The sequence below is a fragment of the Eucalyptus grandis genome, chromosome 2 (genome assembly GCF_016545825.1).
Source record: "Eucalyptus grandis isolate ANBG69807.140 chromosome 2, ASM1654582v1, whole genome shotgun sequence".
NCBI lineage: Eukaryota > Viridiplantae > Streptophyta > Magnoliopsida > Myrtales > Myrtaceae > Eucalyptus > Eucalyptus grandis.
Window position 1 is genome coordinate 16,136,609 of NC_052613.1, and position 19,625 is coordinate 16,156,233.

Here is a 19,625-nt window from a genome sequence, read left to right on the forward strand (position 1 = left end):
CTTCCTTTTGTTAGTAGCACAATATTTCAATTCATTGGTTTGAAATGACGTGATTGCACATTTTGAAGAAGAATTAGGATTTGTCAAATCGATAAAAAAACTTAGGACTTAGTTGGTTTCCTCGTAGAAATCGAGAGCTTAGGGTGCACATGTCCCATATATAAACTAAGAAAAGGTCATATACATGTAATTTACACTCTACTTTACGTACAAGCACTCTGAAAGTCCGATGGAATTCCCTAGATTTCAGGAATACTTCATTGAGCGTCCACATTGCCCGCAATTTATGTACAAACGGCCCGAGATCCAATTGGAGCATTTGGACGGCTTTTTTATATATCTTTTCGGGCAATGGAGTACTTTGCTTCCCTTCAACCTTAAAAAGCTTCGGAATTTGACAAGATACCCCTTGGCCCCCATCTCAAAAGTCAACCATGTTCTTTTCTATGTAACCCTCCTCCTCTCAACCTTCAAATCACTTATCATTCCCACGTTCCAAAAAAGATGAAAATGAACACTCTTCTTCTTTTGCTAATTCTCGCGTGGACATTATCCACTGAAGTTTTCGCTCAACCTCCTCACATTCTTGTAGCACCCATCCTCCAACACACAGACACAAACACTTCTCTCTACAGCATCACGCTTAACGGTGGGGAGCATTATATCATTGATTTCGACGCTCCTTTTACCTGGTACCAATGCCAATCCCCTCAATTTCCAGTCGGTTGTAACTACGGCGCATGCTCCACTGCTCGGACCTACATCCCTCCCTCATGTCCCGTCAATAACACGTTTACAGAGAGTCAGTGTTACTGCAACGATGCGCCCGTGAACCCGATCACCAAGTCCTGTGCTCCGTCGCAAATGACCTACAAAGATATGGTCCTATATTGGACAGATGGCCGATCTCTCCTGGGAGCTATGGATTTCAATCGCTTGTATGTATCATGTGCTCCGCTGTCTCTTCTGCAGTCTCTACCTGAAGAAGTGATTGGCGTTGGTGCCTTGTCGTGGTCTTCTCTCGCTCTGCCATATGCATTCAGCGATCTTCCTGACCAGTTGGTCGCGAGGAAGTTTGCACTTTGCCTCCCAAGCTCGAGTGAAGCTAGTGGGGCTATATTCTTCGGTGATGGTCCGTACAATCTTGGTCCTTCGACAGACTTTGATGCGGCAAAAGTACTCACCTACACTCCTTTGCAAGCTGATCCAACTTTGCTGGGATATTATATCAACCTCACTGGCATATCGATCAATGGGAAGGCCATGAATGTTCCACAGAAGAGCTTCAATGTCAATCAGAGCGTGAAGCTTAGTACTATTGTACCATACACTACACTAAAGAGCAACATTTACAAGACTTTTATCAGGGATTTTAAGAAGGCGGCCAAAGGCATCGTTCAAGTGACCAATGTGGATCCGTTTCGTTTGTGCTTCAATATTAGCACTATGGGATCGAGCAACAATGGGCTACACATTCCCCAGATCGATCTGATGCTAGGAAAAGGAGAGAAATGGACCATCTATCCACCAAACTCGATAAAGCAAGTCAATGACAATGTTGGGTGCTTGGCTTTCGTTGATGGAGGGGAAACTGCAGAGCAAGCTGTCGTGATCGGGACGTATCAAATTGAGAATAACTTGCTTCAATTTGATTTCAATCAGTCAAGATTGGGTTTCAGCTCTTCCTTGCTGCCTTACGGGGCTACATGTGGTGGCTTCAATTTCACAGTTTCAGGCATTGTTTGAGCTGCTTCTTTCTTTCTTGATGAACGTTACAATGTTCACTTTGTTGAAATAAAGTTTCATGGACTTGTTTATGTAAAATAAGGCATGTCCAAAATAAACTCTCATGCCCTGTTTTGCCTTCTGGTTGGGAGACTCTTGCTTCTGCATCAGTGACTTCGTTTATGATATTATGAGTTGAACGTATCAAATTGACTTGCTTCAATTTGATTTCAATCAGTCAAGATTGTTTCAGCTCTTCCTTGCTGCCTACGGGGCTACATGTGTTCATAAGGCATGTCCAAAATTTAAGATTATCAAGTGCAGTTTCTCATTGCAAATATTTTATCACTCATCATTAATTTCAATATTCTCAGTAGCCATGAATTTTAGATGCCTAAGTTTGCAAACTGGAGTAGCATAAATTGTATCTGCAGGTGGTTTTCCTCCCCATTGACTTAACGGTTAGGGCTTATAGATAAGACGGCTTTTGGAGAATTTCTACTGCATTGGCACTGTATAAAAGATAGGGTTAGGAGCCTCTCCAGTAAGGAGTAATTTTGGCAAAAATGAGTCCATTGTTTATTGAAACTCACGTTAACACACCCCCACCACCCCGCCCGCCCGCCGCAACCACCCTTCTCTCTCTGTATATGAGTTTGCGACCTTCATGGCAGATATCGCCACCTCTGCCATGAAGCTTGCTAACGAAGGTCAGGTTGTGACCATGACATGACTTCTGTTTGCAAAGGAGGATGCCGACCTAATTCACAGTTCGCAGAGAGAGAGAGAGAGAGAGAGAGAGAGAGAGAGATCCACGGCCGCAGGCGACTTGCCGGCTAGGTTCTACATTTTAACACCATCGGAAGAGGAGAGAGAAAGAGCAAAATGTATTAGGAAAAGTAAGGGTTGGTAAAAAAGAATTGTTTAGAAAAAGATGCATTTATGGCATTTTAACAAGAGAGTGCGTGGCACAAATCTAATCGGATCTCACGATAAATCTTTCTCCAAGTCACTGGGCATCGAGATTACTTGACATCGTCTGTTAATTATGTTTTGAATTTTTCGTGTGAGCTCGAGAAATGTTTCGAGATACTTGTTAAGACAATTTGAGCTGAGGAATTTCTGGAGGTACGCAATGGAAGCGAAGGACTCAAGAGACACAGATGGAGATGTGTTTTACCGGTATAGGGTAATATCTGGTACATGATATAATATATACGAAAAACTAACTAGATGAAAAAAGAAGAAATGAAGTTGACAGCAAAATTGATGAATGTATGCAGGTTACGATCGATATTAAGCCCTATTTGATCAGACCTTTGCAGTATTTCCAAACCGGTCAGCTAGCCTTGGATTACCTCGGGGATGTGGTATTTGTCCTGTCATGCACATCGAATTTGACTCAAAATGCATCTTTTACTTCACAAAATCATCAAAATTGGTTAAAAAAGCAATCGAAATTGTCAATGTTACCTGCGGAAATGTTTGTTGGTCTAGGTTAGCTCTATCGTGACTCCATGCATTTGGATTTAGATTAGATCGATGCAATTAATAATAGTTTCAACTTGGATTTAGTCTTTTTGGGGCAATTGGACGTTAAACTTGTACGTTCTGCTCTTTAGGGGGTGGTCAATGCAATGCATGAGTACTAAGAACTCCATCTTGTGCATGAGCGATGAAGGAAAGCCAGAATGAGTCGATGTAATGCATGAGTACTAAGAACTCCATATTGCACATGGCTAGGGCAAAAATCCAACGAGTTCCTTCTCGATCTTGGGGAAATCTAGTCCAAGTTACAATGTCTCCCAGACTTTGTGAACAAAAGCACAAGATCCAATCAATTCAAGTTGCACTTGTTATTTGATATTTGAACTTTACTCAATTCTAGTAAATTCATATCTTTATTCTTAATTAAGCATTATAAAGCCCTTGATGAAGCTGAAAAGACAATGATTTTCTTCTATAAAATCTCCTCTTCTCAAGCATCAATCTCATGTGTCATCTAATTGACATTCCAAAGTTGACCAAAATGTGCAATCTTATACTTGCTTTGTTCATCTTCATGTTGGGTCTTTCGTCCCTAGAAGTCTCGGCTCAACCTTTTCACACTCTAGTGACGTCCCTTCACAAGGACCCCAACACTTCCCTCCACACCATCACCCTCACGCTGGACCCTTCCGAGCAATATCTCATCGACCTCGATGCCCCTTTCATCTGGAACCGATGCGATTCTTCGCAACCCACGGTCTCCTGTGGCGAGCCCAAGTGCTTGACTGCTCGCAGTTACATTTCTCCGTTGTGCCCCGAGACAAATAACACAAATGACCAGTGCTCTTGCTATGACACACCTGTGAACCCGATCACCGGGTTATGCGCCTCATCTTACTTGAGTCTCAATGAGCTCACAGTATATTGGACTGCCGGTAGATCTCTCTCTACATACAGGATCCAGTACGGCAACCTGTACATCTCGTGTGCTCCTTCGTCTCTCTTGCAATCTCTTCCAGCACAAGCAATCGGTGTTGCTTCATTGTCGCAGTCTCCTCTCTCTCTACTATATCAATTCATCATCGACGATCTCACCCAGAAATTCTCCCTTTGCCTCTCGAGCTCAAGTGATGATCAAGGGGTCATTTTCTTCGGTGACGGTCCATACTATCTCGAACCTCCGGCAAACTTTGATGCTTCAAGTGTACTTTCCTACACTCCGTTGATCAAGAATCCCTCAGCACTGGGATATTTTATCAACGTGACGGGGATATCGATCAACCAAAAGGCCATTAGTGTTCCAGCGAACACGTTTGCGCTCGACGTAAGTGGAGGTGTGAAGCTCAGTACTACAGTGCCCTACACTACCCTGAGGAGTGACATTTATAGTGTCTTTATGAGCGAATTCAAGAAGGCTTTGGATGGCTTCCCTCGAGGGAAGAAGGTGAGTCCGCTTGAGTATTGCTTCAAGACAAATGTCACGAGACCGACAAAGGTCGAGAGCATTCCTCGAATCGATCTAGTGCTAGGAGATGAAGGGTACTGGACTATTCACAAATCTAATCTGCTGAAACAAGTGGATGCCGATGCAGCGTGCTTGGCAATCGTCGATGGCGGAAAGACGGCGGAGCATGCTGTGGTGATCGGGACTTACCAATTGGAGAACATAATGTTGCAATTTGATTTGGTCCAGTCGAGATTGGGATTCAGTTCTCCCTTGTCCTCCTTCGGGAGCTCATGCGGTAACTTCGATTTCACAGTTCGGCCTTGACCTTTTCTTTGCTTCTCAAGGAACTTTCGATCTCAAAGAAAGAGTTCCGTGCCTTTTCTTTTATCCAAAATGAAGTGTTTACGTCCTAGACCAACTCTCTGTCTGGGAAAGTCTCGCGTAATAAAAGCCTTTATGTATGATCAATTGTTCTATCATATAAAGCGAAGAGACCTATTTTTAATAAAACTGTAATAGCTATTACACTGCTTGGTTTAAGTATGTATTATTCATTCACCGTTTGCTCTCATGTAATGTAAGAGCCATTACTACGACCAAACGTTTGGCGCTATTGGACAATCGGTTCTAACACGGATAGTTTTGAACTTTTTAATAAAATTATGGATTTATATATATATATATATATATATATATATATATATTTATATTTTGTCTTTCTTTCTTTTTCTTTTTATTCTTCCAAGCCCAACAAAGGTTATTGCCCATTCTAGCAAGGATTTGAAGTCCTCTCGATCATAGTGAGGGCTTCGTGTTCCTTGCCTAATAAAAAATTATAAAATAATCAATTTAAAAAAAAAAGAATTAGAATAAATTATCCACGTTAGGGCTAGCCATCTTACATGGCACTAACAACATCCACAACAATGATTTCTAGTTAGGGCTAGCTATCTTACATGGCACTATCGGCATCTAGAACAACAATTTCCGGTTAAAATTGGTTGGATAGATTTAATAGGCAAAACTTAAAAAAGTTTAAAATTCAATTGACAAAATTGAAAGGCTTATTACTGAGTTGGGCAAAGTGTAATAAGCTAAGGATTTTTGGACAAGTTTTCCTTAATGTGGTGTATATCAGCACTTTGCCATGTTGTGTTCCCTTGTCGCGTCCAGACTGCGGTGTCGGAGAGGCCCTTGAGCAGCCAAGTTTTACCGCACGTGAAGACCACCCTTGGCACGACTACCTTCCCGACCATCCTTCCGTTGGTGGAGTGGACGAAAGCAGTGTCGGAGGCCATCTCACCGCCTTCAATGCCCCAGCTGCTTAATGGGTTGTAAGGGATATGGCTGCAGGTGTTGTTGTAGCACCCGGGTCCAGGAGGAGAGTGTCTCACAGCCTTGCATATTTAAGAGTCACAAGAGCTTGGCCTACTGGAAAATCCCATTGGGAAATTCCACCCACATTGGTTAGCTCAATGGGCACAAGTGGTGTTCTTTGCTTGATTTGGGTTGTGTATTGGGATTTTGAGGAGTCTAGCTCAATGGGCACAAGTGGTGGTCTTTGCTTGATTTGGGTTGTGTATTGGGATTTTGAGGAGTCTTTGATCACAGGAATAACTAGGGCTTTGGCCGAAAACTTGGGTAGCTAGGGTTTGGGAAGAGACCAATCCCACCCACGAGAATGCTTTTTTCTTTCTTGATTGGTGGATATAGAAGGAAGGGGACAAGTACTACAAACGGGTCCTAAACCTATTGGATTGATATTAATTCATTCCTAAACATTTCAATTGAACTAATTTAATCATAAACATTTTCACATTGATAATAATTTAATACATCCGGTCAATTTAGGTAATAAATTGCTGACGTGGATACCAACCATTCTACATGGCATGGCTCGCACTGATGTTGACAATTTTTTTTGTATTTTTGTATTTTTTAAGATTTTCCCTTTTTCTTCCATTTTATTTTGCTTCTCTTTCCTTTGGCTTGTGGCCACTACTTGGCCATTGTCATGCCCTGATCCTCGAGCACGCACCCATTTCTCACCTTGGTCGATTAAATAGCGACGTCCTAGGACGCATCGCCGACCCTTTCATTTTAGTATGCATGCGGAAGCATATAAATAATCCCCAGACGATAAAACAATAGGATAGGAAAGTAAGACTCCAAATTACTAACTTTAAAATAACCACACTTATATACATTGCAAACCATAGTGTAAATATATACAAGATTAACTACTAAGCCAAGTCCTAAACAAGTCCACAACAAAGTCTACGGACAGGGGGTGGGGTTTCAATCCTCTCCTGGATCCTCTCTTGGGTTCTCCTCCGGTCCTTCTCAACAATCTCACCTTCTTCCATACTCCAGCTGGAGTCCACTACTGAGTTCATCGGGGAGTTGGAATTGCCCTTAAGCTTGGGATCCTTCGCATCAATCACCGATCCATCCTTGGGATCTGTTGTCCCCTTCCCGAACCCTACCTCTAAAACATATAGAGGTACATCAGATTCCGGCACAGGGTCCACCCTTCGTCCATCATTGTAGTGGCGATACCACGACCGGTATTTGTGGGGGCACCTTTTGGGGTTCACCCACATCAATCTAGACAGTAGATTTCACGGTACATATTCTAAGCCTTCAGGGTGATGGTGTATCGGAATGTGATAACCTATCTCAGTGATTTCTTTTGGTATACCAAAATGCTCGAGAGGAGGTAGAGGTGCTACTATCTATGGACCTAAAATAATGTCCCACAACGGGGTGAGACTACGTCTTAGCAAGTTCTACTCCCGAAGACTTGATTAGGAAGAAAATACACATTAAGGGCTACCTAAGTATAACATAGGTCGGAGGACTTACCTTGGCCTCAGTCTCTTCTTGCAAGTCAGTTGAATAAATAAATACTGACAAATTACCCCATCCAATCAAATCATATCAAATCATCGATCAATCGACTTAGTTGATTACACGTCACCACGACCTTCCCCTGGTCGATACATTCAATACTATATATAAGATCCTATTAATTCATGACTGCTCACCCAAAGCTGAAAATAGGTAGTATAGCTCGCTCAAAACTGATAATATAGCATACTGTATATATGCTCGCCCAAAGCTGATAAATTAGGGCTCCCAGGCCATCATAATATACTATATATGCTTGCCTAAAGCTGATAATATGGTATATTATATATACTCACCCAAAGTTGATAAATTTATGGCCCATTGGCCAAAATAGTATATCACTCCAATTACATAGCCAATTTCTCATTTTTATCATATTCGATAAAAATAGCCGTGTGCGGGTACATGATCGGCCTTAGCCAAAATACCATAATTTCACTTCCACAAATCTCACCATTTTATATAGTCCACCAAAATATTTTTTGGTATTGTAAATTGACGCTTGGTTATTTTCCAATCAATTACTGAAATTAATTAATTTATGAATAAAATCCTAAAATCACAATTAAATTAATTCACCACAAATTAAAGCTCTAATAAATAAATAGATTGCACTACAATAACTAGTATAAAATTCTGGTCATCGGCTATCTCGGTCTAATTTCCGGAAAATAAATAATTAATAATTAATTCAGCACAAATTAAAACTCCAATAAATAAATAGATTGCACCACAACAACCAGCATGAAATTCTGGTCACCTATCTCGATCTAATTTCCTGAAAATAAATAAATAAATAAATAATTATGGAAAATATTAAATAAATGCCGATAAATTCAACTTAGGCTCGTAATGTCTAATTGGACGCCGAAACGGACCTAGAAAAATTCCAAGGTTTGTTAAATAAATACTAGAACGTGTTTACTCGCTAATTGCACTAATTAACCACCTAACATACATAAGCAAGTAATTAAATTCACTAATATAATATAATCTAACCACCTAATCCATCTTAACCTAAACTAATCAACCCTTAAGTGATTAACCTACTAAGAAAGGATTAGTGAGTTAAACTCACTTGCTTGGCGATCCGATCGGCTCAAATTGTCGGGGATGCAATGGGGCTCACTTTTCTCCAAAGTGAGCTTAACTTTCGAGGTTTGGAATGACCTCAAAACGGGCCCAACAGCCATTGAAATACCCAATGATCTTGCTTCTGTCCAAGGTTGGTTGGTGCAACTTAGGTGGCTGAAATGGTGAGGCACGGTTGGTGGAGGCAGCGGGGTTGGTTTCGAGTCCAGGCGGGGGTAGACCGGTGACGAAATAGCTTTGGCGGAGCTCCACACAATCTTTGCAGCACTCTGGATGGCATAATAGGTGGTTGGAAGCAGCAGGGGATGTCGGGGTCATGCGGCACGCGAACGGGGGTGGAGACTGCGAATGGCGGAGGCGATGGCGTCGCGCGGCTCCGGGGGCTGCTAGCTGGCTTCGGCGGTCTTCTTTAGTTGTTATGGTGATCGAAAATGGCAAGGAGGAGGGTTGAGGAGTTGTGGACGGCAGCTTGAGGGAGAAAGGGAACAAGGGCCCTACCATGGCCTTATTTTTCCAACTCTTGGTCCCCTTGACCATCCTCATCCACCAACTGGTCCTTAGCCTCAAATCAGCCACCAAGGCTCTTCTTGCAACCTTTGAAATGGTCCAAAAACTATAGGCAAATGGGAGATATGAATTTGCTTGAATTCCTCACCAATTGGACACTTGTTCTTACTCAATTCAAAACAATTCGGCCTCAATAAATTCCCTTGACACCTCACCGATCCAATTGATATTTTTCCTCACCAATTAATCCTATATGTTTCCTAATTTTGCGACAAAAAACGATCCCTGACATTTTATGGATAAAAATGGCCTTACCTCGACTTTTTCCCAAAAAGTCTCGGTTTTCAGAATAATCTTCTAAGATAGAATCGATGCTCCTAGAATTAATTGTGATACGGTAGAACTTTCAATTTCTGAAATCGGACTCAAATTTGCAGTTAGTTTCAATTTGGCGTGTTTTTAGCGTGATCTAGGGTACCGGGTAGCTTTCAGAAATTTTTAGTGTAAATGACTTGTGTTCAATTTTTTTCGAGCCACAATGAACCCACTAGACACATTAACTACTCTTGGTTATCATGAAAATCTCGATAATTCAAATACGGACACAGGGTACCAAAACGATAGAAAAATCATTCTAGTGCCGGTCGATGGGAATTTTGCAATTTAGTGGAATCACCCACGTTTAGTCACACATCTCAGTCGAACCAACCTATCTCTATCCCTAATCAATTTTTAACTATGTCGTAATAGCTTTTAAAGATGAGCACCGTCGAGTAGCTAATTCTTGATTGAATTCTTAGGTCTATCACATTAAAATTCCTTAATGGCTTTTCTGAATAGTCTAGTTATCTCAAGAGTGATCAACTCTGAGAACAGCCCTATAGGTGCGTCAATGAAAGGCCCGATTAATTTAATTGAAAACAGGATTAAAAATCTAGGACGTCACAGCCATGGCTAATGACTAGCCACAAGTGAGAGTTGCAAGGTTGGCCCTTGCCTAAGTCGCAAGTGTTCAACCCTTGCTAGATTCAGTAAGGGTGGCCCTCGCTTAGGCTACATGGGTTTAACCTTCACCAGCTCTGGCATAGGCCATGACATCGTTGCTAGTGGCCAATCACCGGCCATGGCTAAGTACTAACCATAGGGTAAAGGGAAGTGAAGGAAGAGAAAAAGAAAAAAAAAAGGGGAAACATTTAAAAGTTTTAATTAAAAAATTGAAAATATATGTTAAAATTAAAAGAAAAAAGTTGTCTAGGCTGGCATTAGTTGTACCACATAAGACGGCTGCATCCACATCAACGGTTTTAGGCCTAAATTAGTTGGATGAACTGAATTGGTATCAATATGAAAATATTTAGGGTTAAATTTAGTCTAATTAAAAGGTTTATGACTAAATTGGTACAAATGTAATATGTTTCCAACTTTTTTGTTCTTTTCCTTATAAGAAAGAGATCATGGCCTCTTAGGAATTTGAATAGTGGTATAGCCTTTAGGCCATGCGATTTTACTCTAGGTCATTAATTAATTAATCAGTCAGCAAAAAATAATTAATTAAACAGCATTGTCTTCTCCATGAACAATTCATTGTCATTGATTATTGTTGAGGTGATCAGAAGACGCAAGGCACTCTCTAATGAGAACCATAACATGATGTGAATAACATAAGAATTCCAAAAAATAAAATAAAATCCACCGCGGTTGCATTGAAATATCAGCTCTTTATCGATCTTTCGTGGACATGATACCATCACCGACGATTTGTCTCCCTTTAGTCTGGTGACTAAAACATAAGTTTTGTCTAAAACCTAATAGACTTGGAGCAAAATGAATAAAAACCTTTCCAACGTAAGTTCATCTTTTGCTAGATTAGATGAAGTTTATAGAATAAGGGAGGGAACATGATAAAGTAGAGTTAATCAAATCATGAGAGGTCTCCATCAATAATGTATGGAATGTAAATTATATAGTTAAGGAGATAGATAGATATATATGGTCATTTTCTTAAAAGTACATGTCGAAAAGGTTCAGAATCCTATGCTAATGTTATCACGACTTTACATCAAATGTACTATAGCAAGAAAAGCTTACATATAGTAAGACAATTTTCTAGTAGTACAACTTTTGATATTGTACATTTGAAATGAATTAGGGTTTGATGATATCAATAAAAAAATGAGGACTGAATTGCTTTTGTAAAAGCCGAGAACTTAGGGTGCATATACCCTATTTATAAACTAAAAAGCTCATATACTTGTGATGACCCTTGACTCCATCCCAAGGGGACTCGAGCGACGGGAGTTATTTTCGCGACGTCTTAGGTGTTGGAGAAAACTCCCTTACTTGTTTTGAAACTAACAAAATGTTTCCATCAGTCTAGTCTGAAGACTACCAAACCGCTAGACTCAAGATTCAAAGTCTGCCCTCATTGATAGATTCTAAACCGACGAAGAAGACTTATCAAGAATTGAGCATTTCTCTAAGGATTTGATTCGAGCGGTTGAAGGAGATCTCACGGTTGGAGATAGCATCTCGGAATCTATTATTTGTTTTGAAATTAATTTGGGTAATTTGGATCCGTTGATTGGCGAAGCATAGTTAGAAAGTTCTACTTATGAAAACTTAGATCCTAATTGTATGGGCGAGCATGATTGGTGGGCTATCGTCACATTCCTTAAGTAACTAAAGATCCCCTTAATTGATTCTGTCCAATGGGTAGATTATAAGAACTCATTTGGAAAGTGCCAATGGTTATAAGGCATGGAGGAGTATATAAGGAAGATGCTTTGGTTATTTGAAGTAGTACACGATAGATAAATTCCAAAGTCTGAAACTCCTTGTTCTTTATTGATTTAATTGTTGAGCGTAAACTTATACTCAAAAGAGAGTTTATACATCTGTGAGATCTTGAGGAAGTGTAGCAGAGTCTCTACACTGTGGAATCAAGGAAGTGATACCGTAACAATTCTTTTGATTCTTAGTGGAATCCAGCCGGTGGGCTATCAGTGTGAGAGAGTGGACGTAGGTTTGGATTAAGTCAAACCACTATAAACCTTGTGTTCTTATTTTCTTCCCTAAACTATTTTACTTTGATCGTAATTCTATTTAATTATTAGAGTCTATTTTTTTTCAAAGTCTCTTGCTAAACAGACTTGGGTCAAAAGTAAAATTTTATACTTTACTCTACAAAATTTGTTTTCGCACCTATTCATCCCCCTTTAGGTGCTCGTATTAGCATTTACAATTGGTATCAGAGCCTATATACTCATTTAAATTGAAGTGTTTTTACTTCAGAGTTAATGATCCATGGTTAGTATGTTGGCTTTAGGTCTGGTTGAAGGGCAAAGCAACACTAGACCGCCTTATTTTGATGGAAATGAATACGGCATATGGAAAAACAATATGAAGGCATTTCTAAGATCAAAAGATCCTCTGGAATGGGACATGGTAGACAAAGGAATCATTCCTAAAGCTGCAACAATCTCATAAAGAGGAAAGGAAGCTGTTGAGTCTAGAGAGATGACTGTAGAAGAGATAACCAAGAGACAAGCTCTCGATGCAAAAGTAATTTATTCCTTATATTATGCATTATCTCCTACTGAATATAACATAATATCTTCTTGTGAAACAGCTAAAGAAGTCTAGAATAGGTTGTACATCACCAATGAAGGAACCGATCGAGTGAAAGAAACCAAAATTAATATTTGGCTCGGTCAATATGAAGCCTTTAAGATGAAACCAGGAGAATCTATCACCGACATATTTAGTCGTTTTACAGAAATCGTGAATGGTCTTGAGTATCAAGGTCAATTAATCTCTGGACCCATGAAAGTTAACAAACTACTGCGTGGACTTTCCAAAGATTGGAATCATGTAAGGACCTTAATAAGGGAGACACAAAGGATCATGCCACTCTCCGTTGACGAATTGGTTGTCACTCTTCAGTCATATGAAGTGGAGCAAATTAATGAAGATGAAGATCCCAAAGTTAAAAAATTTATTGCTTTAAAATCTAACGATGACTCTGACATTACAGATTTTGAAGACGATATGGATGATGAAGAGCTTGCTCTCATGATAAGAAGGTTCAGAAAACTGAACAAAAAGGGAAGAAGATTCAATTGGAAGAAACAAAGTTTTCAAAAGTCTCAAAATAAATCAGCTGAGGATGATGAATTTAATAAAGATGTGATCTGTTTTGAATGCAAGAAAAATGGACACATCAGACCCAACTGTCTCTTACTAAAGAAGAAGAAAGGAAAGGCTGAGAAATATAGAAATGCTCTCAAAGCAAAAACTTGGAGTGATACCGAATGTGAAGAAAGTGATGATGATTATGCTAATATTTGTCTAATGGCACAATCAGAATCAGATTCAGACTCTAAGACAGAGTCAGACTCAGACAGTGAAATTGAGGTAAGTAATTTAAAAATTCCTACTAAAGTCTCTAAATATATTAATGAACTGTGTTTTAATCTCAAAACCTCTCTCAAGAGGATTTCCGAACTAAAAAGGGAAAATTCTATATTGAACCAATATGAGATTGTTTAGAAAGAAAATGTCGAAAATTTAGACAAAAATTGTTATTACTTTGAAAGAAAATGCATTTTTGAAAAATGATATTTCGAGTATTTCAAAAAGGTTTTCTATAGGATCTAAGAAATTAAAAAGATTCTTTTAACTCAAAGACCTTACTTTAACAAATCAGGTTTGTGAATGACTGCTGAAACCATTCCTCTAATTGATTTTCCTAAAGTAAATGAAAGAATTAAAGAAAGACCCACACAAGATTTTTATAAAAATCATTTACAAAAAATCTTTGTAAAATCTGTAGGCCGAAGTGCTCTTCAATGTTCTAAGTGCAACAGCTCTGTACATTTTGAGAAAGAATGTCCTATGGTTTGGAAACTTGTTAATAAGGTTTGGGCAAAGACCGTATATTGCACTAACTCTATTGGACCCAAGAAAGTATGGGTACCAAAAAAAGCTTGAGTTTCCTTTTTAAATGCAGGTTACTATCAAGAAAAATGTCAAATGGTACTTGGATAGTGGATGCTCAAGACATATGACAAGAGATTCAAGTTGTTTCATAAAGCTTATGCAAGTTGATGGTGGAAACATTTCTTTTGGTGGAAATAGCAAAGTTAGAATTGTGGGATGCGGAACTATAGAAATTGGAAGTCTCACAATCAGTAATGTTTCCTTAGTGGAATGACTCAACTATAACTTGCTGAGTATTAGCCAATTGTGCGACACAAGTTTCAAAATCAACTTTCAAGAAGTGTTGACACCTAAAATTTTGATTAGGTTTAATTTGGTCCTAATTTCTTTTATTTTTTAGATAATAAATAACAAATAACAAAAGCAACAAAAATAGTAAAAACAAAAGAAAAGAAAAACAAAACAGCAGCCCCCCTTTTCTTCACGTGGGCTCGTGCGGCTTGGCCCCACCCCTCTTCCTTCTTCTTCTTCCCTCTTCTTCTTCCTCGCTCCTTCTTTCTCCGCCTCTCCGTAGTTCACGCGCGAAGACGACGACACGCGCAAAGGACGGCCTACGGCCGAGAGGAGTAGGGCCGACGTTGGCCGGAGAGGATAAGATCTCGGGCGCCATCAATACCGAGCAAGCTTCATTGGATAAGCTCGGATGGGACACCGGTTTGGCCGTCGAGGGCCGCTCGGTGCGCGAAGGGGACCGGTGGTCGAAGTTCCATCGACCGGCCACCCCCTCGCCTATAAATAGCCCCCGATGTCGACGACGAAGAGCACGAGCGAGCTCCGAGATCTTCCCACTTAGAGACTTCGGGGGAGGAATCAAAGAGCGAGCGAGAGAGAACTCGGGTCGCAGGCTTGGCTGACCTCCCACTGAGAGACTTCGGGAGGCCGCCGCGAGCGAGTCCGAGAAGGTCGATCCGGCCGGTGGAGGCTCGGATCTAGCCCGAGTGAGAGAGATCCGAGCGGAAGGAGCTGGCGAGAGAAGATCCGGAGGAGGGAGGGTCGAGATCCGGCGCGAATGAAATCCGCCCAAGACCTTTGCCGTCCCCCGACGCCGTCGACCGCCCACGCCGAAACTCCGGTCCAGCAGTTGTGCCGTCGTTGTCCGCTGCTACTACCCCGCCTCGGATCCGGAAACGAAGATCGATCGAGGAGAATCCACGAGATCCGGCCAACCGTGACACGCCGTCATCCACCGCCATGCCCCCCTACCAACGTGCCCCGGTTGAAGTCCCCGAAGCCAGTGAGTATCCCTGACCTCCCCTCGCTTCTGGGTTGGGCACGCCGGAGCTCGCAGAAGCTCCGACTACCGGTCACCCCATTCTTCGCCGTCCCGTCGTCTCCGCCGTCGCACCTCACACCGTCACCGTGCCGCCGCCTGCCGTGACGCCACCGTCGCTTGCCGCGTCACCACCGTCGCTTGCCGCATCGCCACCGTCGCCGTGTCACCGCCCAGTGACATCCCAGCCAAGCCCTACCTCGGCGCCGCAAATCGTCGAGCTCTAGGGTTCCCAAAATCCGGTTCTATGAAGGAGAAGTCGGGTCGGGCATGGGTCAGCGATCGAGTAGGGTTTCCCCCGATGTGGGCTGCGCGTGTGGGCCGGTTAATCCATGTTTTTTTTATAACGAAAATGGGCCTTGGTTAGTTCATGGGCTTGGAAAAGAAAAAAGGGAGAAAAATCTGAGTCGGGCCCGCGTTTGGGTCGCCGGCCAGCGTCGGACCCAACCGCGGATCCGACCCGGGTCGGTTTTATTTTATTATTTTAATATAAAATAATAAATATTTTATTTTAAAAAAATCAAAAAGTGTTTTATTTTCAAAAAATATTAAAAAATGTTTTAATTTCCAGAAAATCGAAAAATATTAAAAAATATTAAAAAATAGTTTATTTTTCGAAAAATCAAAAAAATCAAAAAATTTCATATTTTCCAAAAAAGCCAAAAATTCAGAAAAAGCCAAAAAGACTTGTATTTTTCCAAAAAAAAAAAAACCAAAAAACCCCAAAAATCCCTTTTGTGTCCAAAAAATTAAAAAATGACTCAAAAAATGTTTTCCTCTAAAAAATGCATGGAAAATCTCTCAAACATCCAAAAGCCTTAGGCTTTAAACAAGATTAGGTACCGAAAGGGCATTAGTGATTAACTAGTGTAATCAAGTCCCCCGATCCTAATTTCTCAAGGTTTGCAGAGCGAGTATTTCTCCCAATACTTCGCTTGGGTTTCTAATCGACCCACTCCAAATCGATTAGTGGCGACTCCATTTTAAAAATTGATTTATAGGTTAAAAACTCAAACTATTAAAGTCGTGAATTAGTGGACTTGGGAGAGTCCGGGCTTAATAAATTCAGCCGAGCCATTAGCCTCCTTAGGCGCTCGTACCAGATTGCGGGCGCCGAGAAAAAAAAGGTCGCGACAAGAAGGAATATGTTTAGGAACCAGTAAAGACTACTCTCAGACATTCATGGGACAAAGACATGGAAATATCTATATCTTGGATATCAAACCAGAAAAATCCCAAAGTCTAATTTCAATTCAAGAGGAAGTGAATCTCTAGCACAAAAAACTTGGCCACATCAACATGAAGCAAATAGCCAAGATCTCAGCAAAGAAACTTGTTCGTGGACTACCTAACTTGACATACCAAAAATCTGATCTATGTACACCATGTGTGTTGGGAAAACATGTAAGAAATTCCTTCAAACCAAAAAATCAAGTTTCCACTAATCGTGTACTGCAACTTTTACATATGGATCTTTTCGGACCAACTAGGACTCAGAGCATTGGTGGTAAGAAATATTGCCTAGTAATAATGGATGATTATTCATGATTTACTTTGGTATATTTCCTAGCAAGTAAGTTTGAAACCTTTTCTTATTTTATAAAATTTGTTGAGAAAGTTCAGAATGAGAAATGATATGTTATTTCAAGTATACGAATAGATCATGGAGGTGAGTTTGAAAATCAAGACTTTGCTAAATTCTCTGATGAATCTGGCTTTCAGCATGTGTTCTCCTCACCATACACTTCAGAGCTAAATGGAGTTGTGGAAATGAATAATAGATCGTTGCAAGAAATGGCTAGAACTCTTTTAATTGAAAGCAACATTTCTTCTCGTTTTTGGGCTGAGGCAGTTTCTACAGCATGTTATATTATTAATAGAGTCTTCTTAAGGCCTATTCTGGAGAAAACTCCTTATGAGTTGTTCAAAGGAAAGGAGCCAATTGTTTCCTATTTTCATGTGTTTGGATGCAAATGTTTTATTTTGAAAAATGCAAATGATCGAATTGATAAGTTTGAAGAAAAATTAGACAAATGCATTTTCCTTGGATATTCAACCACCAGCAAAGCCTACAGAGTTTACAACAAAAAGACTCAATCAGTGGAGGAATCGATGAATGTCAAATTTCAAGACCTTATACAAAATCAATCGATTTAGACTCAACTGAAGAATGTGAATTTGCTCCAGACTCTACAAAGTCTAAATCACCAAAAGCAGCTCAGACTTCAGAAGATCAGCAACAAACGATTGTTGAGAAATCAAATGAAGAAATGATCAATCTGTCAAACCACTAGCAATTGGAAGCACAAGTCTAGTCATCCCAAAGAACTCATCATTAGTGACATTGATGAGGGGATTCGTACAAGATCCAAAAGGCATGAAGAGTCTAACGCTGTGGCTCTTATTTTTGAAATAGAACCCAAAAGCATAGAGAAAACTTTAACTGATGAAAGTTGGATTGAAGCTATGCAAGAAGAACTCAGGCACTTCAGTATCAATGATGTCTAGGACTTAACTCCTAAACCAAAAGGTAAATCTATTATTGGAGCTAAATGGGTTTTCAAGAACAAGATGAACGAGAAAAGAAAAGTAATAAGGAATAAAGCAAGACTTGTGGCCAAATGATATACGCAAGAATAAGGGATAGACTATGATGAGACTTACGCACCAGTAGCAATGTTAGAAGCAATTAGATTATTACTTACTTTTGCTTGTTATAAGAATTTCATGTTATTCCAAATGGACTTCAAAAGCGCTTTCCTAAATGGATTTATCCAAGAGGAAGTCTATGTGGAACAACCCCCTGGTTTTGAAGACCCAAGGAAACCGGATTTTGTATTCATACTGAAAAAGACGTTATATGAATTAAAGCAAGCTCCTCGAGCTTGGTACCACGAGTTAAGTAAATTTTTAATCTAAAATGGCTTTGTTAAAGGTAAAGTAGACACTACATTGTTTTTTTTTTTTTTTTTTTTTTTTGGGTAAAAGGTAAGAAAGTAGACACTACATTGTTTATCAAAAGAGAAAGCAAAAACTTTTTACTTGTTCAAATTTTTGTTGATGATATTATCTTTAGATCACCTAACTAAATATGTGCAAGAAATTATCTAAGTCTATGCAGGATGAATTTGAAATGGGTATGATGGGTGAATTATCCTTCTTTCTCGGACTTCAAGTAAAACAATTGAAGGAAGGGAGTTTCATTCACCAAGAAAAATATGCTAAAGACTGATATACCAATGTCAAGTTTGTCGAAGATGGACAAAGATGAAGGAGGAAAGAAAGTTGACCAGAAACTATACAAGAATATCATTGGTTCATTTCTTTATCTTACTACTTCTAGACCTGACATTTTGTTTATTGTTTGTATATGTGCTAGATTTCAATCAGATCCCAAAGAATCACATCTAAGTGCTGCGAAACACATCATCAAATATGTTGCAACAACCTCTAATTTGGGTCTCTGGTATCCTAAAGAATGAGACTATACTCTCCTTGGATACTCAGACGTAGACATAGCAGGATGTAGAGTTGATAAAAAGAGCACCTCGAGCACTTGTCAATTGCTTGGTAACATGAAAGTATCTTGGTTTTCAAGGAAGCAAAGTACTGTAACTCTTTCAACAGCAGAAGCAGAGTATGTGGCTCTTGGAAGTTGTTGTTCTCAAATCTTGTGGATAAAACAACAACTAAAAGACTTTGGAATCGAAGATTCATGCACTGAGATCATATGTGATAACATTAGCAAAATTAATCTCACCAAGAATTCAATTCTTCATTCAAGAACAAAGCATATAGAGATTCAACATTACTTTATTAGAGACCATGTTCAAAATGGAGAAGTTTTGATTCAATTCATAGACTCAAAGAATTAGTTGGCGAATATCTTTACAAAGCCACTGGAGAAAAGTTAATTTGAGTTTATTCGATCTAGATTTAATATCTTAAAGTCTGAAGAAGTTTAGACTCAAAGCTAAAAAGTCTAAAGATGCTAAGACTCAGAAGATCAACAATCACGACTGTAAGTTATTTCTATTTTAGAAATTTATCTTTCGGATAAAATCTCAAAAATGTATGTTTGTCTATTAATCTGTAATTGATTGATGTTATCTTTCTTAATTTTCGTAATTATTGCAATCATTCCTTTTCGAAAAAAGAAGTTATCTTTTAAGTGACAGTTATCTATTT

General features: G+C 39.7%; 2 protein-coding genes across 2 annotated transcripts; both read left to right on the forward strand.

Annotated features, from left to right (window-relative positions):
- The first annotated feature begins 510 nt into the window (after positions 1-510).
- LOC104434662 (chitinase CLP) lies at positions 511-1,746 on the forward strand. Its single transcript, XM_010047547.2, has one exon. The coding sequence runs from the start codon at positions 511-513 to the stop codon at positions 1,744-1,746; it is 1,236 nt and encodes a 411-aa protein (XP_010045849.2).
- Positions 1,747-3,754: 2,008 nt separating this feature from the next.
- Positions 3,755-4,984, forward strand: LOC104434663 (chitinase CLP). The gene has a single exon (XM_010047548.2). It carries the CDS (start codon positions 3,755-3,757, stop codon positions 4,982-4,984), a length of 1,230 nt encoding a protein of 409 aa, XP_010045850.2.
- Positions 4,985-19,625: the final 14,641 nt, after the last annotated feature.